This window comes from Balearica regulorum, chromosome Z (genome assembly GCF_011004875.1).
Source record: "Balearica regulorum gibbericeps isolate bBalReg1 chromosome Z, bBalReg1.pri, whole genome shotgun sequence".
Lineage (NCBI taxonomy): Eukaryota > Metazoa > Chordata > Aves > Gruiformes > Gruidae > Balearica > Balearica regulorum.
In genome coordinates, this window is record NC_046220.1 from 47,120,523 (window position 1) to 47,147,134 (window position 26,612).

At 36.5% G+C, this 26,612-nt stretch overlaps 1 protein-coding gene across 1 annotated transcript in view; it reads right to left on the reverse strand.

Annotated features, from left to right (window-relative positions):
- Positions 1-26,220, reverse strand: part of ALDH1A1 (aldehyde dehydrogenase 1 family member A1) — a 36,442-nt gene extending 10,222 nt beyond the window's left edge. The window contains exons 1-8 of the mRNA XM_075740322.1: positions 26,037-26,220; positions 16,198-16,302; positions 11,841-11,981; positions 8,266-8,395; positions 7,139-7,200; positions 4,994-5,122; positions 2,051-2,164; positions 291-393 (exon numbers count right to left, since the gene is read on the reverse strand). Coding sequence (XP_075596437.1) covers positions 291-393; positions 2,051-2,164; positions 4,994-5,122; positions 7,139-7,200; positions 8,266-8,395; positions 11,841-11,981; positions 16,198-16,302; positions 26,037-26,126 — 874 coding nt within the window. The 5' untranslated portion in view covers positions 26,127-26,220. The remainder of the gene's footprint in view (positions 1-290; positions 394-2,050; positions 2,165-4,993; positions 5,123-7,138; positions 7,201-8,265; positions 8,396-11,840; positions 11,982-16,197; positions 16,303-26,036) is intronic.
- Between the last annotated feature and the right edge of the window lie 392 nt (positions 26,221-26,612).

Consider the following 26,612-nt stretch of genomic DNA (forward strand, 5'->3'; position numbering starts at 1 on the left):
GCTAGAAAGTTAATAAACCTGCACAAGGTCCATCTAGTATCTGGTTCTGCATCAATGTTGCATAAGTATGATCCTTAATTACAGTAAGGGTGGACAGGTTGTCAGAGGTTCATATCTGTTCAGGAGCCACCAATTTTTGATGGCAATCTAACTTAAAACTATGGCATGACCAGAAAACATTAAAAACTAGTCCTTCATTAAACAGGGACAAATAATTTACTGACAAAGAAAAGACAAAGAACATGGGACTTGCAAAAGTAGTAGGTTTATGTAGTAAAAATGCTACTAACAGTCTGCGTCCGCAAATATAATGTTAGGACTTTTTCCTCCAAGTTCCAATGTAACTCTCTTCAGATTGCTCTTCCCTGCTGCTTCTTTGATCAGTTTGCCAACCTAAAATGTAGGGAGAAGACAGCTTAATCTCAAAAAAATTATTATGACCTCAATAACATTTTTCTGAGTTTCTCAAAAGTGAAAATCAGTTCACAGTTGTCTACTATCCCAGTAACTGCAGAAATGAAAAATAAATTTTAAAAAAAGAAATCTGAAGAGTCAGGGTACAGGGGACTTGCAGTTTACAAACCAGGAATTCTTTCCAGAAGAGTTTCGCCCTGGACACACTCATGTTGACTGCCAAAAATTCTGGTGCTTTTTTAGTTACCACCACTCTACTTGCTTGTATCTGTAATTTAAAGTGGACGCTGATTTCTGCTCTGCCAGTTAGTTCCATTAAGTGGAAATTCCTCTCTTTTATGCATGAGAAAAGCTTTTGATGCACAAACGGTATGAGAGAAAAAGTAGATATCTAAACTGCCTGCATGGCCAAGTCTTCCTTATTCCAGTTTCTCCCTGAGAAGAAAGAAGACAAAATGGACACTGTGAGGCAGAACCCCTACCCTGCTTCTTTTTCTTGATGGCACAATTAAAGGAACTACTTAATATGAATTTTCCTGGAAGAATTGTGAAGGGAAAATCTGCTTGTAGCCCTTATGGCTTTGGTCTGTAACTGTTCACATGTTCAGGTAATCATCAGGTAGCTTCCTTCCTCTGCCAGCCTTCCTGCCTTCGTTTCTCGCTGCTAAATTACACTGTCAGAAGAAAAGGACTGTCACCAAAGTCTATGAATACACCCTCTGGTCCACCTGCCTTTGGAGGGACTTGGGGTACTGGGAATCGTAGCTGTTCATGTCCATTGGGAACATCTGTGAGATATTTCTCAGATGTCAGATTTTGGGGTTGTTTTCTTTTCCTGTTACTTTGGAGCTAAAGATTTCTAAGAGTAAACACAGCTCTTGCACTCTGTGTGTACTGATCCTTGACATGAGGCAATGATATTTATCTTTGGAGTGTACATCCAAGAAGTTAAAAGATGATTTGGCAGCTCTTCCATGTAGCGTGCATACAGACAGATAGTATAATGTACTGTGTTAAGGTTATAGTTATATAATGCCTGCACTGAGAAATCTTCAATCATATCACTCTCAGTTCTTCAGAGTGAAAGTTAGGGAAAATTAACAGTGACCTTCCTTTCAATTATTAAACTGATACATATTCAAACGTATCTCTTCTAAGACCACACACCAAATACCAAAAAGCCATCACCTCACCTCACTGTGTGCAGAGCAAGAATGAGATTTCTGAAGTACCTTCCTAGCACCCTGTTGTTATTAAAATTAAAGAGAATGCAGCACAGCCTGTTTCATTTTTTGCATTTTTAAAAATCATTATTCTTAAAAGACACAAACAAAAAGTTATGAAAATGTTTTCTTTTTAAAGGACAAGACTTAAAATCGCTTTGATATACTAGAACCTATTGTATCTCATGGAGTGCCTTTGTTTGAAGGGCTTTCCTGCAATACAAACATTGTTTAAATATGTTTAAAGTTAATAATAACCAACAAATCATTAAACAGACTTTGTTTAACAAACCGGCAGCCAAAAGAAAGAAAAAAGTTAAAACAGTTACATAGAACAAGTTAGACATTAAATCATTACTGGGAATCAGAGGGGCACAGTTCCTGCTTATATTTTCTTGCATTCATTATAGTACCTCTGTAGAGCCTGTGAAAGCTACTTTATCTACATCCATGTGGTGGGAAATTGCTGCTCCAGCAGTGGGTCCAAAGCCTGGCACAATGTTCACAACTCCAGGTGGAAATCCTGCCTGAATTGGAAGAGAGAACCTTGTAAATTTGGGGAAGGATAATGACTAGAAGAACATGTCTCATACAGTCTTACTTCCTTTTTCAATTCTTCAGCCACCTTTTCTCAGTCATTCAGTTATTCTCAGCCCTAGAGCCCCAAATGTGTTTGTTCTCACATGATTTACGTCCTTTTTCTCTCACCTGTCTTTTAGGCTCTTGAACTGGCGCTTTATTTTTTTAAAAAAATAACATTATATTTTAGTTTTTTAGTTCTTTTTCAGTGCCTTTGACAAGGAATAAATTTATTTTTCTTTTGTCCGCCAGTCAGATGTGTAGAGATTGCTTAATTTTGTGTCTGCTTCATTAAAGCAATTTGAATTGTCCTGTGTGATTGCTGACTTCTGCTCATTATCCTTCACACTAGATAGAATGTAATTAATGATCTGCTGACTTACATTGAAATTCTATAAAGAAAAATGATGGAAATAGTACTTCAAACTCAGTATCTTTGCTTCTTCCTCTGGACTGGGTTGAAAGTAGAGAGTAGGCAAGATGAGAGTTTATAGCACAAAAGAGGCAAATCAGCTACCAAACATGAAAAAAGCTGGCTACCTGAGATATACAACTGTTCCAGTACCTTGCAAATATTCTATTTAAAGAGGCTTTTCCTGTGGGCCAAATCAAACCTATTGTTATGTTCCATTCATAAGCAAAATAAGTTATTTTTCTTCCAACAGACTGATAGGCAAACTTCCATGGACATGTGAAGTGCGGCTGGATTTCCTGTCAGCTTATCAAGCAGCTATGAGATCTCAATGGTACTTACAAAGCAGAGCAAGCATAGAATTAAAGGACCAAAAAGGATGCATATTGTGTATTATCACTTAAATGAGTCTATTTTTAGCATTAAACAGGGCTTTGGAATTATATGCAAAAGTTCCAATTTAATTTGGAAAATGGTGAATTTCAGCTGATGAGTTACAGTTTCTAAACCTCATCCTGCATTATGGACACCAGACAATTACTTTTGTTCAAGCAAGTTTAGTTCCTCATGAATTCATGCTCAGATATATTCCATCAATGCATTTTATGCTCATTTAATATTCTAGATTAATATTTACCCCAGAACTGATGAGATAATGAGGTTTCTTCCATTTGCTTAGCATTGTTTTTCATACTCAATTTGTAGAGAAAAGTAAGAACATATTTATGGGACTAATCCACACGGTCTTACATGGCATTTAATTTCCATGTCTGTATTAAAAGCTATACTCTACATATTAGCAAAGGAGCCTTGTGAGGGTATTGAGGACTGTGAGGATTACCAAAAGTGACTTTTTTTTAAAAAATGTGGACACTTGAGAAGTAGAAATTTAAATTAGATCTTCAGATAGTTTCACAACAAGTCTAAATCAGCCTCTGAAGTGATCACTGAGGTTTTGATCACTATCAGGAATTTGGACTCCAACTTTATTTGAGTAATCTGGGTGTAAATTAAAACAGCTAGATTTGGGTGAATCAATCTTGAAGTACTTGATAAGATAAATATTTGTCTTTTTTTTAAAGCACCACAATATCTACCAGATAATAGACCAAAGAAATTTAACAATTATATACTTAAGCTTCTCATTCACTTGAACACTGAATGAATAGGTAAAATGAGAATCACCTTTCCTTTTACTAAAAACGCTCTGGTTTTGTACCAGTCATTACCACTTTTGTATGCACTTTTGTGCATACAAAGTGGGCCACTGATCACATTCCCTCTTACGAGCTCTCCTTTCAGGAAATCAGGATAACAGAACAGATATTTCATGAGACTCAGAGCAGAGTTACTTTCTCTCTAAAGCTGTTTTTTCAGAGAACTATACTTTCTGATACTTATTGTTAAAAATTAATAAAGAAGGTATCTCTGATATTTTTTAAAAAGAAATTCCTCCTCTTCAATATTATCTAATAGCATTTACTATGTGATGCAATAAGAGCAGGACTTGGCTCCTTACTGATAGTCATTTAGTTTCTGTGAAATATTAATGCATAACCAGTCAGTATGCTCTGCTGAATCATTGTTTTGAAAGCAGAATAATAAAATGTGCCAAGTCATTTCCGTTAACACTCTGCAAGGTTTCTGTGCTGGTGATTATTGACTTTTGTGCCAACTCTTCAAACATGATACATTACATTTCTTGATTTTATTGGTAAGCAAGATAGCTAAACTATTTAACTGTTCTTCTTCGGGTGTTTGCTGGGCTGGGCACAATAGTAAACGTAACTTTGGAGACACTGGAGAAACTACCACACTCCTTGTGTTCAAGAGCACAAAGTGCGTTCTCCCAGTTTCTGTGTGTATAGAGTTCACTAGTTTGGCAGCAGTCGCCAGTTCAATTTTACAGCTCTCTGTTAATAATAAATACAGGTGGATGAAAAGTTTGTTCAATTAAGAAATAGTAATAACTAGTGGTACAAACAGGTCATTTTCTGTGATAACTATGTTAATAAAGTATTTGCCAGTGAACTCTTAAGTACTCTGCTCTTGACTCCTTGTTTGCTTTTGACTTTGAAAGGTACTGTGCTTTTGTAATACAAAGATGTTTGCCAAGGAATGAAGTTTACTAAATTGCTATTGTGGGGTTGGTTTTTTTATTGTGTGTGGACTAGGCTGAAAGATATGCATGCTTTTGCCCTGGATTTGCTTCACTGGTTTACAGTAAGTTCCATAGTACAAGGCTAGACATGCAATGAGAAGTACTTGCAGAGGGCAGCCTGGCTTATATTACCTCTGTGGCACTTCAGCTGCAGTATACTCTTAAATTTCTGAGAAGGGCAAAAAACTGCTGTTGCTGACTTACCTCTTTAATTAAGGATCCCATGTAAAGGGCAGTCAGTGGAGTTTGTTCTGCTGGTTTGACAACCACTGTGTTTCCACAACAAAGGGCAGGGGCGATCTTCCAGATGAACATAACCAATGGGAAGTTCCACTGAAAGAGAGACAAGAAGGTGTATACTATTTCTAATACATCACTAAATGCCTTTGCTTTTTCTATGATAATAGCGCAAATTGTCGACTGGGTGGTTGACAATTGGTTGGTGGTTGAGTTCTTTGTTGAACTCCTTTAAGAATGAAGATATTTTTAAAAAGTAACTGGCAAGCCGTGCTGTACAAAGACCAGTGATTTTGGTATATGTGAGTCCAAGGTTTTACTTAAAAGCTCAAGAGACACTAAGGGTACTCCTTCAACAGAGCCTTACAGAAAGTTATTGGATTAGTGGTGAAATTGGGAGTTTTGCTATCTTAAATGATCACATCCATCATCAATTCAGTTTTCTAAGGGAGACAAGGTAATAATATGTAACACTGCCCCTGCCCTTTCCCCTGGAGGTTTCACTGGCAGATCTCTATTGCAGTCAGTCCAGCCAGACTGCAGGGCAGCTGACTCCTTTAGACCCCATATTCAGCAGTATGAGGGACAACATGGCTGGGGAAAATTGGGTTGCCCCTTTGTGAATATTTCTAATAGTTTTGGAAGCATTGAGTGCATGAGCCTCAGCACAGAAGATGCAGTGTGTCTTACCTTTATGAAAGTAAAGAAAAAGGCTATTAACAGTTATCTATTATGTCAGAAAGGTTTGGAGGAGTATATACGCAACTGTTCTTTATCTCTCTCCTGATCTCATTTCAAACTCACCCCATCCCCAAAAATAACAGGAGCACAAATAACACAAAGTAAGGCATTACAGGGTTTTCTGCATTTTCATCATTAAAGTGGAACTGTGTGAATAGAAGGCAAAGAGAAATGCTGAGCTAGCACAAGTGTTTTGCAGCATTCACATAGTCCTCAAAGTTTTTTGTTTGTGTAAAACCCTCCAAATTGATGGGTTTGCATTTGAATGGAGAGAAAATAAAGATATACTCAGAAGTCCTTAAACATTTTTTAAGGCAAGCCAGTGTTTGTAAGTGCTTATAATTCCAGGATGCAATGTTATTTAAAGTGGCCACATCTAGTGTGTCTAGTTCTTTAGCATATCTTGACTCTGAGTGCTTTGCTTGAAATATTTCGTGCTGACCTACAAGAGAATCTAAACTAGCAGATTCCCAAGCTCTTCTAGAGGCTGGATTCATATTCCAGTGATGTTCTCTAAATCAATGTGGTGGTCTAAAGAGATAGCAAATCTGCAAGCTCAACTAGAACACATCAGAAACATGTGTGGGACCCACATGTCTGAGCAAACCTGATAGACAAGCTATCTATTTCAGAATCCGGTAAGCTGTCGAGCAGGTCAGGTCATGCTGCCCACACCTACCATGTTCAAAGATGTGGGTGGATTAGGAGTGTCTAGTGAATATAACCATTTTCACAGCAACCCATGAAGCTGTGTAGACTGCACAAGTAAGTTTAAAAGTTGAGCTCCCCAGTGTTTCGGATGTTCAGACTCAGGCAGATCTTTTGAACCTTCACTTAAAATAAGTGACTTTAAAACTGGGAATTTAGGCACCAAGCAGGAGCTTGGGAAAATACGAGTCAGTATCACTGTGCTTATTGGACATGTTCTTTTTGTTGTTACTTGTACCATCAACCATGGTGAATGACACTTTGTCAGAAAGATCCAGTTGTCAGGATGCTGTGTGGAGCAGAACAGATATTCCAGGTCCTAAGGAGAATATTGTGTATAGGCTTTAACTACTACCCTCTCCTACTTGTTTATTTCTAATTCTTTCAGTTCCAAGAAAACACAATTCTGTCTTTCAAACTAATCTATCAGTCAATATTTTGCAGTTTATTTTCCCTCCTTATACAGGGAGGAGATAGACAAGGCTGTACTGGACTGACTCATCGAAAACTCCCTGTTGCAGAATTTGATGAGTACTCAGGATAGTATCTGTCTTTCAGGACCTGAAATTTTCTGATTGGTAATATTTCACAAATGTGCTTGCATAGACACATTTTCAAAAACATTTCCATTTGTAACAAGAATATTTGTGTTTTACAACTTACCGGAATAATTTGGCCACACACACCAATAGGCTCATGTCTTGTAAATGTAAAAAAGTTACCATCTAAGGGAAGAAGAAATAAATTAGACATTCAGACAAAGTATTTGTGAGAAACAGTTAAATCAGAAAGAAGATAAAGTTGGATACTAAACTTATCTGGATACAATTTTACTTATAAATGATATTTTCAAAATCTTAACTATGCAAAAAAACAACCATAAAGTACATCTGGATTCAATATCTACTTTCTTCATAGCTCCAAGATTTCATTCTGCCAGTCTGACTGACTTTTTGTAGTGATAACCCTGCTTCTCATTATGGTACACACAACACACCAATAAGCATTCCTCATTTCTTTTTTCTTTTATCACTTTTTTTTTTTTTTTTTTGAAAGTGCTCTTTTAAAAGCTACTTGCAATCCTAGGTACATATCAGACATTTTTAAATATTAGATCTTAGCTTAAATCAAATCCATTAAGTATAAAATTCTCTTTGATTCAAATAAACATGGGTTCCATTAAGCCTAGTATAGAGATCTACATGACGCAAAAAGTTGGAAGTATTTATCACTCTAGTTTTCCTTAATTCCTTCTTTATTACCATTCTTTTCTTTGTCCTGAGACAAGGCATCTAGAAACAATGTTTACATAGAGCTGCTTAATGGGAGAGGGAAAGGAATGAAATTTCAGCAAAATAGAGGGATGTTTCCTCATTCCTATCTTAGTAATCTTCCTAATACATTATCCAATAACTGAAACAAATATTACTGTTTGTGCTAATCTTAGCTTTAATAAGCAAATGCCTGGTTTTCATTACTGTACCTCAGCATAAATTATATATTACTACGCAAAAGTAACCTATCAGACTTAGATGTACACACAGGCTAAAATCTTTTGGTCAATAAATAGTACTTACTAGTAGTGTATAGAACAAGAAAAAAAAGTGAATAACGGCACTAAATGTTTAAACCAAGCACTATGATAAATCTTAAAAAACTTATATTAAGAACTATCCAAATTATTTCCCATTTGAGATATTTTTTGTGTTGCATACCTTTTAGAAAAAGGCATTTTTTTACAGATCACATTGGCTTCAGTTCTGTACTTTTGTTATCTCAAAACTACTCACCCATCGGAACAGTACGCCCATGGATTTTATCAGCCCAGCCTGCACAGTAGCGTAACGTTTTGATACAGGCACCTAAATCCATTAGGTAAGCAGTGGAAAAGAGTTTCCCCCCATTAATGGCTTCCATTGTCTGCAGACAACAGCAATTAAAAAGTTAATATCAAATATTGATAATGGTTCTCATGCTTGTACTTTGTAATTTAGCTTTTGGCTATTCAGTTCCGAGGTTTTCAAATTTAGTACAAATATTTAGATTAATTCCACTCTGAAGGACACTTAGCATTTGAAAAAAACCAAGGTAGCAATTTACAAATGAGAAATTTTTGTGATGGTTTATTCATAGTGAGCTATGCAGTATGATGATCACGGACCCATTTGCAATGGTGAGATATTCTGAAAAAACAATAGCATTTCTCCCATCTGAATCAGTTACACTGTTCAGGTTTATATTAGATATTCTACCAGTGTAGATGAAAAGATCAGCTGGGAGTCTGCACTAATAACTGATGCAAACAAAATGAGTGGCCTCCCTCAGCCACTAACACCAAAGGTAGGCCGTAGTTTCCTGGAAATAACTGTCACATTAACATAGGGCCCTGCAATTTTTATTTATTGTAGCACATCTTTCTAGGTGGTTAATAAATGCGTGATTAGCAACTGATATGTGTAAGAAGACTCAAAGCATGGAATAAAATACCCCAAATATACCTTGAGTGTTTGATGTGCAAAGGAAAGATCTGAGCTATCAAGAACTCTTAACTGAAAAAAAATAACTATGAAAAATAAATATTTATAGAGAAGATACTCTTTTACTGGCTAACTACTAACTGAGTGAACTAACTGGTCTTATTTGAAGCCAGGCCTGACTCTCCATACCATGGATCTCCATGCCAGGCAGATACAAACTTTGAGAATAAAAATCAGCAAATATTCATTCAACATCTAGTACTTTTCAGATGGCCAATTCTGTTCCACCCACAGTGCTTTAATGATCCCACAGAGACAGCAACACTAAATAAGGTTGATTTCCAGCCAAATCTAGGGAGTGTGGTTTGGATTAATGGCATTTTAATACCTCTAATTGTTGGAATATCTAGTTAAAGACCATGTGCAATTCTTAAATAGTGTCAACATTTTCTTGACACTAGTAGAATTTTTTTCTCAAGTTTTCCAGCACAGAGACACTGTGGACCTTCAGCTTTGTCAACAATCCTGTTAGGATGCTGAGTAGAAAACCCCCAAACTATAGTTCCAAGATCTAATGAGATCTTAGGAATATTATTTTCTTTTCTAAATTTGTTGTTTTGTACGTCCAAGGTTCTTTAGCATTTCAGGCTGAGTCTACAGACTGATCCTGCAAGCATAGGGTTTCACCAACAACAGCCCTGTGAGGTCTGCAGTTTTAGTTAACTGGACACACTGCAGATATCATACTTGGGAAGAGAACAGAATGGAGAAGCCAGCAATGCTTGATGGCTTTCATCAAGAAGGAACTGATTAAATGAGATATGCCTTTGTCATTCCAGGCAGCATATCCAGCACTGTGGTGTTCTGTTTGGACATGGGAGAAAAGTCTTCCCTGGCCTCGAACTTATGAACTCTGTAGCTCTGAACATCACAACAGACTGAAACCTAAGAAACAGAACTCTTAGTGGCTCTTTCAGTACCTTGCTTTGACTTTTTCTTCCAGTAGTCTACATATATGGCTGTTGAGCTTCTGGAGCTTCAACAGAGCCATCTTATCATTGTATGAAACACTGAAATAGTATAATTTTGATCCTAGCCAAGATGCGTGAACACAGGAAAATGCATTTGCAATGAGCTTTGGGGGTCTATTTTGATGTCTAGTGTTTACATGGTTATTTGCTATTCTATAGTACTAGTTCTGTGGTTAGGATAAGCTGTGACTGAAGAAAATCTCTCTTAATTTTGATGAAGACTGGAAAGCACTTCATTCAAACACGCCTCATCTAAAAGGGAAAAGTAGTTAAAAATGTGAGTAAGGTGTAGGAAATAAAAACAAAGTAAAATAGAAACTTGGGAGGGGCCCCAGAGAAAAGCAATACTTTCATATTATGAAAATGGCAAGTAGGAACAGAAACTAACTTAATACTTCAGCTTTCCTGTGGAAAAAAGATTATTTCTCCATCCTCCTTGCATGTGTAATGCCTAAGGCTGTACAATAGAGAAGCAAATGCTAGCTTATCCAGTATTTAACTGACAAGGGGGCATACTTTTCCTGTTAAAAATGCAACACACTTAAAATTTTGTCTCTCTCAACTCCAATAAATCTAGCATTGTTAAGAACATAAGTTCTTGCTACTCAAGTTTTCTCCTGAAAAACTAGGTGATTATCAGTCTCTATCAAAATGACCAGATTCTTTTGGAGAATTGACTGTGTTGAAGAAAAGTGTAAATTTGACAGTTGTAGACTTTGGAGTTCAGGGAAATAACCTCAGTTCCTTTGAGTTTTCTTTTTTTTTTTTTTTTTTTTTAGAAACCTGTTTGGGACATATGCAAATGTCTTATGCAAATGTCTTGCTATACTACAGCCATAAGGACAATAGAGTGGGCAATAGATTCTTTGCAGGTTTTACGTATTTTGAAGCTTTAAATGTTACAAGCTTATCAATGGTGTGGTTTGTAGCTAATGGCTAAGTAGTTCAAATTGTGACTAGATCAGTCTGAGTGGTGATCCTGAACGCTGGATACTCCTTCTGCTCTCTTTAATTTTTGGCACTGTTTGCAGAAAAGCAGGGTTCATCTTCAGGATAGTGCAAACAATTATCCTGCCTAAATGTTAATTCCAGAAGGTGCTTGAAATAGCAAAGGGATCGTCTTAATAATAGCATCATATGTGCAGTTTAAAACAAGAGGGGAGAGTACTACACTTTATCAAACTGGTGGTACAATTCTATTTTAAACGTTCTTTCTTGCCTTGGTGCATAACTGGTGTGTGGTAGTGGAATAGCTTATGTGTCTGCTCCTCAGAGTGGTAAAATGGCCCATACATAGTAGTTGGTAAAAGCAGGACATCATTCCCCATCCTCTATGTTCTTCCTGCTAATAAGCAATTCATTGCTGCTTTTGATTCTCGTTAAGGTTTTTCACTCATTGGCAGTTGCAAGCTAAAGTCAGTGAAGGACCAGTGATAACAAAATATATAGCCATGAAATTCAAAATTTCTCCGAGTTCTGAATTGTATCATGTGTAAGTGCTGAGCCAGGCTTTGAGTTTAGGCCTTGATTCAGGCCTTGGTTTAGACAAGTGTTAAGCACGTGGTTTATGTTAGTGTGTCCTTAAAAATCAACAATTGAATTACGTTGATTGTAGGTGGCTTAAGTATCATCTTAAAGCTAATAAAATACTCAAGTACTTTGTGCATGTGGGGTGTTAGTAGACTGGTGTGCAAGCCAGTTTAATGAGGTCCATTTGCAATACAGATGAAAAACAAGTATCGAAACAATCTGACTTTCCAAGGATTTAGCATGTTATGCTTGCTTATATCTTTCTTTAAAAATCAGGACATAGTTTGTTACCCCCCCCCCAGTCTTTTGTTCACATATCATACTCACAGCTAAAATCAGCCGATCTCTCTCAACTAAGTCAGCCAGTTTATTCAAGAGTCTTCCTCGCTCTGAAGCATCCATTGTACGCCAGGGTGACCCAAGCTCAAAAGCTTTTCTAGCTGCTTTAACAGCCTTGTCTACATCTTCCTGTGGGGAAAACAGAGAAACTTATACAATCAATAATTGATTCTGTCATCAGTCTTGTTGGTTGTTAAATGTGCAAGGTGTTTTGCAAGATAAATACGTGACAGCAACCCCAATCTAATCAGAATTAGTACAGTAGTTTTAGATACATGGGTTATTTTCTTTCAAACACTTCTGCTATCATTTCAGCAATATGAAGTTGTATGAGAAATGAATGGGCTCTCAAAGCTTCTAAAATAAAAACATATTACGCAACTCTGTTTTTAAAATCTAGTTTTTCAAACTGTTTGCCTTCTAGTGTCTGCAATTGGGGATGCACCCACCAATTACACTGCTGATGCAATTTAATCTCTTTTATGTACAAAGAGTTGCCCAAATATGTAAGTTAAATATTTAAGTACTCAACATTATCTAAAAGTATCTGCTGGTGTGATGAAACCAGGTTAGAAAAATTTGTTCCTTAGAATGTTTCATAAAATGAACAAAAATTTATTATTGAGGATGACAAATCAATGCGTTTATTTTTGAAAGTTTCAAAGAACATTTTTATTTAAAATAATTTTAACAATTAACTAATTTACCAGCTTTAAAATGCTGAGCCTAAATATTCTGAAGTCTAAGTATTGTCTTTGCATTAAGCAAACTAATTTATCAGTTCATTAATGTTTTTTTAATAGCATGATTTATTATGTATCCTTTGGCTTTCACTATAGCAGGAAAATGTACAATGAATTATATGAAACTTTTTTCTGTACGAGGATGTTCCAGAATATATAAAACTGAATTAAAAATCTCTTGAGAAAAAACTTCTAGTACTTTGAATTCTCCTATATTTCACAATTCTTGTAAAAGTTTTCCCAGAAAAGCAATGACAAAAAAGAAGGAAGTTTATTCTGGTTGGTTTTTTTAAAAAATTAAAAATGAAAAAAAAAAAAAAAAAAGAGGAATCTATATACGGCACATTTCCCTGAGCAATTTGAATGCATTGTTTAAAGGATTTCTTTAATTATTTTTTTTTTCTTTTTTTGTACTGCCGGTTGCTAGAGTATCCTCCAGGAAAATCACTATCAAGGTTAACTAAGTCAGCAAAGTTGACTAAGTCAAACTAAAGTCAGTTTTTCTAAATTGGAACCAGATCTTGAATCTTTAACTGATGTTGGTAGCCAACAACTAATTTTTAAAACCCAGGATTGGGATGGGTAAGTGGCTTGGAAAGCCCAGCACAGACATGCTAGGCAGGAGGCCCACAGAATTCCCGAAGTTCTTTCCAGTAAGTGTGCAAAAAAGATAGGAAGGATCTCTACAAATAGCACAGCCGTTATTGTACGATAATATTGACTAGTCACCTGCATCAGGTAGCAGAAATCTACCAGATTAAAAAGAATTACTTTTCTTTAGAATCTGTCAGAATATCATCAAATACCTCATCACTTATCTGTGATCTAGAAAACTGCATTCAATTAATATTGAATTCATTTTTTTCTCATCTCTTTCTATCATAACTATTTTACAGCTTTGCAATATGACTTGGGGTGTTTGCCTTGGCCTTTACTGGAAAAGAGACAAGAAGAAACCAGAAGACATACTTGCATGAATGATGTAAATTAAAACTACAGTGCCACGTGCTCTGTCTACTACAAATGCAGAAATAATTAAAACAGAAAAAAAATTATATAAAGCTAATATAGGGCTGTGAATGAAAAGTAAGACAAAAAAAGATTTTCTTGCACTGTAGGAAATTTAATTTGGGTACATAAATCTACACCATGAGTGTAAAGACTGATAGCTCCTTTCAGACCTAGTTTAGACTTTTTACAGAAGTACGTTTACTTCGCATCCCACTGACCATTTGTTGAGCTGCTTTATTATTACTAGGGGCCTTTAGGATTAGTGAATAGTTTGAAAGAGCCATCAAACTGAAAGGAAAACAGTTCCCACCCACATATGTGTCTGTGCTTTGTAATCTCCACTTGTTTTTTTTAAATACCACTGCAAGGCAGTGTACAGCCCTTTGTCAACCCTATTGTACACACAAATTAAATTCCTAAAATCTCTTGGCTCATTATCTAAAGACTAGGCTCTAGAATATTAGGTTCACAATGACTGTGCAATTTACTAGATTTGTACATTTCACTTGGCAATTTAGTTAATAGCAGTTGTCATTACACATTAGTTTGCAAAATTATTGGAGAGAAAGCAAACTTGTGTGTCGAACAGTATTGTCTCTTTAGTTAACAAGTTGTTAGATTGCTCGTAAGGAGTGAAAGCTACGAAAATTCTGAATGGTAAGTGAACAGTTGCAGGTCATGAGTAATTTAATTTGAGGATGATCAAATGTCAGGCCAACCTGATTTGCAATGTAATTTGTTTTTTAAACACTGAATAGAGAAGAGGTAGAAGAAGTAATATTTTACATTAAAAACATGTATGGTTCTAGAGAGGTATGATTCAGAAGACAGCAGCATGCTTATGAAATTCTTTGAGGACAATAAGAGCCTGAAATAATCTCAGTGACTGAGCACTATACACAAATAACTGGGACTAAAGAAAAGGAAGAACAATGCATTTGAAGAACTCATGATTCATAGATACATTAAATTATCAAAAGGCAGATTCATGCAGACTTTCTCAGCCATCTTTGTCTTACAAAAAATTCAAAATGTGTCTTCGCTATGACCTTCTTAATAATGTGTGTTCACTATTGCTCTTGTGCTAGACAGATGGCATTTGAGTCAAATTTATCAGGAGATTCATGGTGAAGTTACAGAACAAAGCAACTAAGATTCAATGAGCATAGGATGTTGAATGAACTGGGTTTCTAAGTATTTCTTGAAAGAGCATTTAATTTCAGACTGAATCTTTGTAAATTCAAATATTCTGAAAGAGATTGTTCTTATTATATTGGCAGTAAATTTTTGGTGAACTTATACAGCTTATAGGTTTTATAGCAGTTCTCATGGATAAAAAGGTATTTAATGGACATTTTGCTGCTAAGTTTAAAACACACTTGTTATACAGATGATTCTAGATATGCATATTTCTTGACTAAAATGAACATCAGATGTCATTTTGTGAGAAATATGAGAATTTTTCACTTTTAGATGCAAAAATTTGACTTTGAAGGGGAAAGTGTAGAAAATGAAATAAATACTTGCAAGAACCAAAACAGTAATTGTGAAACCAATTTAATTTTCAGTCACAGTCATCACTTTTTTTATACCTGTGAACTGGAAATAGAACATTCACTTCTCATACTTACTGTCTCAGAGTTTATAAAAAAATTTCTTTAGTAATCAGTTTTAAAACTGTTTAAACAGCATTGTCTGTTCTATTTAAAAAACTAACTCCCCTACTTGATAACTTACACTTAAACTATATGGTAGCACTAGGCGTATTCTTTTCAGCAGAAAAATAGATAATATAACAAAAATACAGAGCTGTTTATTTGAGGGCTTATGTTTTCATTATATCTTCGATTACATGGCATGTATCTGTAATTTTGCACTAAGAAACCTCATAAATATAAAAAAAATAAATGCATATTTACAGATGTCAACAATCTTTTTTAGTCCTTTGCTTAAATTCATCAATTCAACTTGCAGTAAGGAAACTAATTTTGATGGAATTAGTGTCTATTTGATAGGTTGTCTTCAGCTCCAGAGTCTTTTTTAGGACTACGTTCCAATATATTTTTCATAAAACCAAATTTTTGAACTGGGCAGTATTGAGAACACATGTTTATAGCTTAAAATGCTGAATGATAATGATCATCTACACAGAATCTATGCGGGAAAATGAGTATTTGCCCACTTCATGCTATCTATAATGAAAAGTCTTGTATAAATGTGTAATAAACACTGTGTAAGGAAGAGCCAGGAAAAAATAACAAAAATACTCAGTTAAATTATTAAATATCACTGATCAAAGATAACAAAAAGAATCAATGTTATTAACAAAAAAAATTAACAAAAAATGTTTCTTCAGAACTTTCTTCATATGAGCAAGGTCCTAAGAGTAAAGCAGTTTTTCAGTGTCTGTTTACAAACAGCACCAAGGCGTAGTAAAAAAGCTAAGAATTATGTGTGCAGAAGAAGGTATACGGGATGAAGTAGGTACATGTCTCAGGTGATGTGCTACATCAACACAGATGGATGCTTGCCTTCCTGTTTTTAAGATGAAGAGTTAAAGCAAGGGTTAAAAGCAGGAAAGAAAACTCTACCTTGTTGCCTTCTTCAACCTCACAGATTTTCTCTTCATTTGCAGGGTTAAAGACTTCAAATTTTTTACCACTGATAGAATCATGCCACTCATTGTTTATAAATATCTGCAGAGGAAGAAATAGTGCAACAATATTAGTAACACACATATAGCTGTTGTTTGTTATCTGTTTTAATGAATAAATCTGTCTTTCATACCTGACCGATAGGTACCTGAATTAAAAATGGACAAGCTGTTTAGACATTATTCTGAAGAGAGGACTAACCACGTATGCACTTAACCAATAACAGCTTTATAAATTTAACTTCCTTTGGAGAGACAAACTTTCTCTACATGATAGTTTCACTTTGTTTCATATCATTAAAAGGTACTGTTACAAAGGGGTCCCTCCTGTCTCAAACTAAAGTCTGTGATGTACAAGGGAGGTGCAGTCCTAAATGACCTACCTAAAACTACCTGAGTTTCCTATGTTCACGGGGTTGATTATGATGGAGGGCTTTTCTGCTACACACCCCGACAGAAGGCAAACCAGTCCTGAGGTTTAGTATATATAGTATATGTAGTATCTTGGAGAACACTATTTTATTTAGCTTCACTTTGATTTCTCTTGACTTTCTCCTGCTAAAAGGGAAAATCCTAACAAAAAATAGCCAACAGTATGTTCTTCTGAAATTAGTCAAGACTAAAAAAAACCCCACTGCAGTCAATTGAATGAAACAAAGAAAGAATCACTTAAGCAGAGTAAATATAGTTAAGCAAGCAAGGATAGATCTGTTTTCATGTTACAGGACAAAAATAATTAGAGATTAGAGAGAGGCTTTTTTATTTTTCATGAAGATCCTCTAGCTTTGTGGATTGGTGCTTCATTGAATGTGATCCTAATCAAGGACATTAAAACCAAGTAAATGACCTAAATTGTGCTTTCCTCCATCTTTCTAGAATATTCTGTCTTTTTATATAATATCTTTCTATTTCCCAAAGTCCCAAACATATAGCTAGGTATTAAGAAGCACAAAAGAACAATTGCATAGCAGCTGGCCTACACTGAAGTTAATCATAATGGCTTACTGAGCAGCAATGGAATTGATAGCCAAGTTCATTTAATAAACGTTAGGAACTGTGTCCTTATTCAAAGATTAAACTTTTATACTGGCTGAAAGCACATTGTATACTGAATTTACTTTGCATGGCTGGAACAAATACCGTCGACTCTTGATTTCAACTTGCTGGCACACTTAGAACAAGACCTAAGGAAAGCAAGGCCGGCATTGTTGTTTCCCGTTGTTTCCCATTTTTTGGGTTTGCATGGAGGACCCCATGCCAGAGCAGGTGTCTGCTGCTTCACAACCTGAAGGAGGCTGTGACCCTATGGGAAGCCCACACTGGAGCAGGCTGCTGGCAGGACCTGTGGCCCCATGGAGAGAGGAGCCCACGCCGGTGCAGGTTTGCTGGCAGGACTTGTGACCCCGTGGGGCACCCACGCTGGAGCAGTCTGCTCCTGAAGGTCTGCACCCCTGGAAAGGACGCACGCTGGAGCAGTTCGTGAAGAACTGCAGCCCGTGGGAAGGACCCAAGTTGGAGAAGTTCATGGAAGACTGTCTCCCATGGGAGGGACCCCACACAGGAGCAGAGGAAGAGTGTGAAGAGTCCTCCCCCTGAGGAGGAAGGAGCGGCAGAGACAATGTGTGATGAACTGACCACAACCCCCATTCCCTGTCCCCCTGTGCCACTGGCAGGGGAGAAGGGAGAGAAATTGGGAGTGAAGTTAAGCCCAGGATGAAGGGAGGGGTGAGGCACAGTGTTTTAAGACTTGGTTTTATTTCTCATTACTCTACTCTGTTTTGCTTGGTAATAAATTAGATGATTTTTTTCTAAGTTGAGTCTATTTTGCCTGTGACGGTAATTGGCGAGTGATCTCTCCCTGCCCTTATACCCACGAGCCTTTCATTGTATTTTCTCCCCCCCTGTTCAGCTGAGGAGGGCAGTGATAGAGCAGCTCTGGTGGGCACCTGGCCTCCAGCCATGGCAACCCACCACCATGCTTTTTGGTGCCCAATGTAGGGCATGAGGAATTTGAAATAAGGATAGTAATCTAGCAAAACCATCCATACAACTAACTAGTGAATGTGGCTTTTTCCATAGCAGCCAACGCACATACAATATCTGTAATTTCATGTTACCAGATGCTGTTCCTTACAGGATGCTGTTCTGCAGTTGCTTATCATATCACTGGAGAGGGACTTTTTATAGGGAGAAAGCTGGAGAGGGACTGTTTAAAGGGCAAGTAGTGATAGGACAAGGGGTAATGGCTTTGAGCTGAAGGAGGGTTGATTTAGATTAGATGTTAGGAAGAAATTCTTCACTATGAAGGTGGTGAGGCACTGGAACAGGGTATCCAGAGATAACCTGTAGATGCCGCCTCCCTGGAAGTGTTCAAGGCCAGGTTGGATGGGGCTTTGGGCAACCTGGTCTAGTGGAGGGTGTCCCTGTCCATGGCAGGGGGGGTTGGAACTAGATGATCTTTGAGGTCCCTTCCATTCCAAATCTTCTATGATTCTATAATTGGAAGAGGTAATGGGCAAAACATGGACTTATCATAGCTAGAGAGTGGAATGATTGTAAAGAATTTCTGTTGTTCTAATTGTGGTGAAGGGATGAGGGGTGGATTTTGTGTGTAAATTGTTCACTTTTGTTCGATGTTTTGATGATGTTATTTTGATTTTGGTGTGGGGAATTCTGTTTGTTGTTGATGTGATATTGAAGTTTGCGAATTTTGTGTGATGAATGTGGATTTTAATGATAATTCTTAAACATGTAATTCACAGAGGGGAGGGGTGGAATATGTATTTCTAATAATTGTATTTATATTTATTATTTAATTGTATATGAATTATATTTATAATGATATAATTATATTAATTATCTTTATTATTTTACATTTATTAATATTTTTTAAATAATTATATAATATTTCTGAATTTTCTGTCATATTAAAGATGACACAAAATGAATTGATTCAGCAATTGCTAAGTGACAGAGAGTCATAGAATCATATAATCATTTTGGTTGGAAAAGACCTTTAAGATCATCAAGTCCAGCCATTGAGTAAAACAATCTACTAAAAATATCATCTACTTTAGTTGTAATTATTGAGAAGTTATATGATATTACACAGCTGTGAAAATTTAGAAGAGAAGCAGAGAGAAGGCTAAGGACCTCTGAGTGAAATTTGAGGTACTTACTCCTGTTCACAAATGCAAAATAGAACCTGGGCCTTACCTGTAGGTGCACAAGGTCTGTGCTACCCTAGAGCCTGCCATCTCCAAGCCACTGCTGGTGAAATTGTCAAAATGATTTAACTTTTGATTTTTGACTCTGTAGGTTAGCCTTGAAACTGAAAGGAAAACTTCATTGGAAAGATCTGACGCATGGCATAGATATGGAAAAGAGGAGGCTATGTTCCTACCAAGTGTTGTGTAGGTTGCTCTTTAAAGTGGATGTGATAACGTATACAGTCCAATGTTACCAGTATTCTGTCTAACCATACCTGTGATCTCTGGGTTCAGGTCGGTGCAGAAACGGGGTCATTACCCTAAGCTGCCCTCCCAGTGCCTGAGCCCACCTTCCTGCTGCGGATGGGCTGGTACCCTCCTTTCTTGCTGTCTTGCAATGCCACTGTGCTGCTGGCATGCATGTGGGATCCTGGTCATGCTTGTCATTGAGACCATGGCAATGTCTGACTGACTGTACCAGGTATTTTGCATTCCAACCGTGCCCATGTTTAGGATCATGGCATCTTACCCCACCTTTAGTTGCTGGGGCTTAGCTGACAGACCAACTAGCAGAAAAGATGTGATTCCTGTTTCCTCGCCATTAGGATAAAGGACCCATTGTTGCTGCTCAGAGTAGCAGGAATATTTAAATAGAAAACCAAAAAATACTTCAGGGCAGGCACATCAAAGCAAATGATGGTTGACTCAGGACAGGACAAAGCCAAAACACCAGAACTGCAGGGTAAATGCTTTTTGTCACAAGGAGCTGGGATTTAAACCCTACCACCACAACCACATATGATGTCAAAATGTGACAGCTTTCAGGAAATAAAATTTTTGCATAGTATTGAAATTTCTTATACTGACTGTCTGAGTGGTTGTTAATAATTGGTGGTGTTAATAATTAGTTTGGTAATAACTATCAAGATCAATAAAAATATTATCTCTAAATGTTTAACAATTTGCCATTAATATATTCCTGTATGTTTCAGCTTGTTTATATGTGGGTGCCATATATAGAGTGTCATTGCTGTCTCCGAGCATCAGGACTGACCAGCAAACTCCTGAATTAAAAAAATCTGTCAGGGAAATAAGTGTATAAGTCCCTGGAAATTTCAGATATGTGATAAAGTTGGTTATAGGAATATCCACACAGAGTTCTGACTTTTATGAAAGGGCAAAGACAGCAGTTAAATGGTTAATATGAAAAAAGCCAACTTTAGTAACTAGCTACATTGCCAAGAAAAGAGACAAAGTAAAAGGTAAATATTAACATAACACTGCTATGATGTTACAGTATGCCAAATTCATATCTGTCTGTGAAAGGAATAATAGAAAAACATACCATTTTTGGAAGTTTTTAAAGTATTTGTTTAAATACTACATTTATTGCACCAACCAATATCACCCTTAATATTAGTTTAGAATATCTTTCTTATTAATGTTTCTAATACCATTCCCATTTAAAACATAACTTCATTATGTGAAATATATACATCACATTGTATCAGGGCTGTATAAATCAAACTATCCAGATGTCTTCCGTAAGCCAGATAGCAGTCTTGCATATGCAGGTATGAAAGATAGGAAAGAGAAGTAAAAAGTCAGAACTCTCCATGTAAGCAGTGTTACATACATTGCAGGCAGCTACACTCTTAAATGTGTGTGCAGCCATGCTCACTTAATGCTGTGGAGTATATGCTGCAAACAGGAGGATGTGCACTCCAAATCCAGCCAATGGCAGCATTCTGCAACTCCCCTGCCCTGCTGAAAAAACACATTTGGGATCATCTTGCAATAGGTTACAGTGTTTGGTTTGTCAGGCAGAACTCCACTGGCAGCTTAGATATTTTTGTGCTGGTTCGTCAGACATAAATGCAAAAGACATACCCATCTGTGTCACATGCTGTGCAGGGGGTTGTCTGTGATGACTGACTGTGGTCCATGAGTTTGGGGCTGCAAATTTATTTTGTGAGGATTTAGAAATGTTGTTGCAGGTATTTTGTAATTGTTATTTCACTGGTATTTTTAGGAGAGAACATGTTTTTTTATTTCAACAACCTGAAGAATTAATGGCTTTCAGAGTTATTTGCACTAGGCCTGGAAATACATATTTCTTGTAGATGAGAATGTACACCACTAAAGCTCAGTATTTAAAATAGACCCCAGGTAACAGGCTATTGCAGTCAAAACCCCTCTGACTGGCTTTATTTCCCAGTGTCAGAATGCAATAAAATACTGATTCTCTGAAAGAATTTATTTCAGTTCAGATAATCTGATACCATTCACCATTTGAGGTTGAAGCTACCTGCTTCAGCAGTATTTCTGTCACGGTTTAGACAGTTGATTTGTTCACTAAATGACCTGAGCAGGGAACGGGGAGACAAGACCTGCTTTTTGTCTTACTTCATCATCCCATTGTTTTTTTTCCCTTCAGACTTTGCGTATTTTGAAAGGACTGTGAGTTCATTTTATAAAGTATCTGCTAGATGGGAAGTGCCATATTTGTGTCTGTGCTGCATGAGGAAAGAAAGTACTTGACTCCGGACAGCTTTGTCTCAGATGGACCACACCATAGCTCTGCTGAAATAGATTTTAGGGCCTCTACGTTAGGTGCCATCACTTTATGAAATATAACTTCATGCTGCATCTTCCTTAGAATAAGTATCCCCTTTTTGTGGGTTCAATGACTGTACAAGGGTTTCAGGCCTTAGTGTTTCTTGTAGAAATGACTTAAAAGTGCAGTTTAGAGAAGAAAAGACTTAATTTCTGATGTTGCAAAGACCTTACCATGATCCCATATTCAGTATCTGTCTATAAACTTATTCTTTGTCAGGGAAGAATATTTACATAATTCAATATTATTGTTATAAGCCATAATCCATACTACTGAGATATAGTCAAGAAAAGTAATAGAACTAGCTAAAATGTGGACTATCCCAAACTTAGCTATTAAGGACAGCTTTAAAAATATGGAATGAAATGTCTAAGCTATCTTCTTTTTAGATACCAGAAATTCTTCCAAACTTATGGTACAAGAAAAAGCATAACCTCTCCCCACCATAAATCTGCCCCCGGATAGCCTACAACTCTTGCGATGATAAAGCTTTTCTTGACAATGCTCTTCAAATGAGCCCAGCTGCCTGTTTCACAGAGCTAAAAGTGATCACCATATTTCAGCAGCTGCTCAGCTGACTGCCCACAAGCTTTCTAGTGAGGACAGTAAACCAGGGAATGATACCACCAGTGGTTTTTTAGAGGCCAGGAACAGTGAAGAGACACCAGGGCTGTGACTGGGCTCCTGCATACGGGGGGCAATTCAGCATCACTCAAGTGAGGTGATGCACAGTGCTGAAAAACTGTTGGCCCCTATTCACACTCACTCTCACAGACTGTGAGAATCATGCAGTTATTCTTGAGTTTGATGGTGGTAGTAAATCTTGCAGTTACATCTAAACTTGAGAGATATTTGTGGCCCAAGAGGAGGCTCACTTTGAGTGCTGTAAGTTCTGATTTACTAGTCTCAAAATGTCATTATTTAAGCAACACAGTTAAAATATGTGAAATTATTTAAAGAACTATTAAAGACTGAAGTTGTAAGCTTTAAACAAATATAACAATATAGAATACCTGCTGTGAAATGTCTTTTTTCCCCAGTTTTTTCCGTACAAGAAGTTGATATTTGGCTAATATTTCATGCAACCTTTTTTCCCCCTCAGAATTGTATGTTATTTTTGATGCAGGAATTACATTTTACTAGTGCAATGAACTAATAATCAGATAACATACTCTTTCTATTCATTATTTATTTAAACTTTTTAATTTGTCAGTTAGTAGCTTTGTATCTACAAAGTCAGCTGATCTTAAAAAGAGTATGTTTCTGTAGTACCTTTATAGCTGATTACTTTTACCCAGATATTCTAATTAAATTTGGGGGGTTTTACCCCTCATCTTTGTTTGTGAAGCTAGTGGTTACAACATATGTGATACTCAGCTACAATTTTTCTTCACTCAGAGTGGCTTACTCTTTCACACTTTTTGATATTCCACATGCAGCTTAGTGAGAGAATGTGCCGCCATTTTCTTCTCCCTGCCCCGCCCCCCCCCCCCCCCCCCCCCCGTAATTTGACAACCTAATAATTAACTAATCTGAGTTTCTCTGATTAAAGGAGCACCACAGGGCTTAGTGTATGTGAAAGCATCATGACAGAAATCATTTGTCAAACAATCATTGTCTAATTCCTCAGTGTTGACTAAAGTAAAATATTTACTAGTACATTTTTAGCCAGCTACCAACACTCATTCAGTTCACTGGAATATCTTTAAAGGACATTCAGGTATGAAACCAATTCAAGATCACTTTGTGGTTCAAAATCCAAGCCAATTTAACTGTTTAAAATGCATTCAATTTAATTCTTGAAATTCAAATTCCCTGAAGAGTGTTTAGTTTTATGAAAGCCATGGTCTGAACTATAGCTATACCAACCCATAGATCCATAAACATATGGAAATACTTATTTAAATGATCTCTGTAAAAGGCCCCAAATGATCCCTCTCACAGAAAATTAAATAAATAAATAAATAAATAAATAGAGACAGTGTTAAGTAAAGAGGAAAGTCCTTGGAACATCTCCTGTAGACCTTTCTTCAGATGTCTGTGTGATGGCTGTTGATATTATGCCATGGTAGAAGAAGAGAAAAATGAGTTTCCAGAGCTGAGAGATCTGCTGATATACAAGGTGCTTCAGACAGAAAGGTTAATACATCAGCAGTAATTAATACTTCCCTCATCTTGATGCCTCTAACATAACTAGTCAAAACAATCCCACACCTCACGTTCTAACTTGTATGGGACAGGAGAGGAACAGGACGGGTAAGAAGATAAGAGTGGAAAGGCTTTATTAAATTGTGGGATGACTGCTGGTTATGGGATGACATTTCTATTATCCCATCTCCCTGTCCTTCAGTATGCTGTTGTGGCTTTCAGACAGTCCTGTGTGATATTTGAAGAGAGGAGAAAAGCATTGTGAAAATCAAGCCTTGGCAAGGTTGTGTTGGATTTGATTACTTGTAGGTACACACTTTTGTGAACAGATGCATTGCACTTCTGCCTAGTTACACATTATAAGCAGTTTTAAGGAAATGGTACCTATTGTCAAGCCAAAAGAAACATGCATTGTGACAATCTCCTTAATCGCACACTAGAAACACTTCAGCCGTGCACGCTGTCTTGTGATAGTTTTTTGTATTAATGGGATAGGTATTTTGCTAACTAAATATTTTAGAAGGACAGCAATGTTTACAGGAATTTATGTCTTGCATATTCAGTTACATCGGATTTGTGAGCTGGTATTTTGCTTATATTAGTTGTTTTCCATTGGAAAAATAAAATATCAAACAAATAGCATTGTAGTTTCTGGAACACCGCTGTGACTTAGGAACTCTGAATTAAGATATTTTATTTTATTTATTTTTTTTTTTTTTAGACAGGAAGAGCGGCAGAGAGCTATCACATGGCAGAACTACATAGCTTTCGTAGCCTGTTAAATATTTACAAAGTAAGGTCCTGTGTGATTTATTCAAGAAAGATATGCATTGAAATCTTGTTAGGTTTTTTCCATTAAAAAAAATTAGGATAGAATGGAATACAAAAGGACTAATCTAGATAATCACTGAACACCTTGCTTTTGGAAAAGAAAATAAGCAATGGTTTTAGAAAATAAAATCTATTTCCATTGCAATGGTAATGGTAAAAATAATGAACAGTAACTGAAGAGGTCCTTTCTGATCAATTGTTCTACCTGAATGTTTCAGAGGGCACAGTTTCAATATTTTCTGCCAACAGTTTGTTCAAAGTTCTTACAGATATCTGTGTACTGTGATATAAAACAGGCAAAGAGTCTTTTCAAGCTGGGAACACAAGTCTGGATTCAGACCTTCTTTATCTGTGTATTTCTAACTGCATATGGAAAGAATTTTCTATTACAAAAAGTTTATGGTAATATTGAGTAATTAGTGATGGCAGACTTTTATCCGTTTTATTGATAGTTACTTGTTTAAGCTGAAATCCAGATTCATTTTATCTACGAAAAATATGTGAGTGGAATGAATTTTATTTTAGTTTCATTTTCACACATCCCTTTCCACATAAGCTTATTTGGTATAATTATTTAAATCTGATTTAAATACAATGAAATATGCTAACATTTTAATTTGTTCTTGCTATTCTGAAAAATAATATAATAATAGAAACTTTTCCTTCTTTGCTCCATTTATACTTTCTGAAAAACTTATTCCTGCAGAAAGTTTATTTCAGGAGAAATACAACACCCACCCCAAGTGAAATATGAAATTATTCTATCACACTTGCACTCTTCCTGAAATACTTAGGTTAAAAGGATCACTGAACATTAACTGCTAATATTTGTAATATCAGAAACTGGTCTGAATAAACATTTTAAGCACTGATTTACAGTTGCTTCCATGGTTCATATAAGATTAAAATGAGCACATCCTACTGTCTGAGCTGAAAGCATAAGAAAAATTAAGAAACACAAATGCTACTAACCTTGGTGTACTTAATTTTCAGATCTTTGAGTGGTTCTGGCAGTGCTGGCAAAACTGGAGCAGGATTGCTGTCTGAGCCTTGCTTCTTCATATTTTCAGTTGAGGAGTTTGAGGACGTTCCTGGAACACAGGTGAAATGAGGTATAAGTGAAAGGCAGTGATTTTTGTCCTGACTGAGCTCTTAGCTTTATTTGTGCTTTTTATCTGTACCAGCTATGGTATATTTGCATACAGGAATATGATTGGATGAAAGAATTCATTGCAAAGAGAAAATGACACTACTTATTTTTAAGACCAAAAGCAACAGCTTTTTCACTGAGCTGAGACCTCGATGAAGCAAATGCTGCTGAAACAATCTGCTTAGCCAGACACTACGAATTTCTTTCTGAGGTACACAGTTTAAGACCTCCTCGTCTTGTCTGTGAAATTGCTTTCTCTCAGTGGGCAGGTTCCCAGATTTTAAGAGAAGTTCTTCATGTGCTTGAAGGCAGCTCTGATGGTAAAGACAGACTTGTTAACTCTGGAAACAAACTAAGCCCTTCTCATTGGAGAGTTCATGAGAATAATTCCCAGAGCT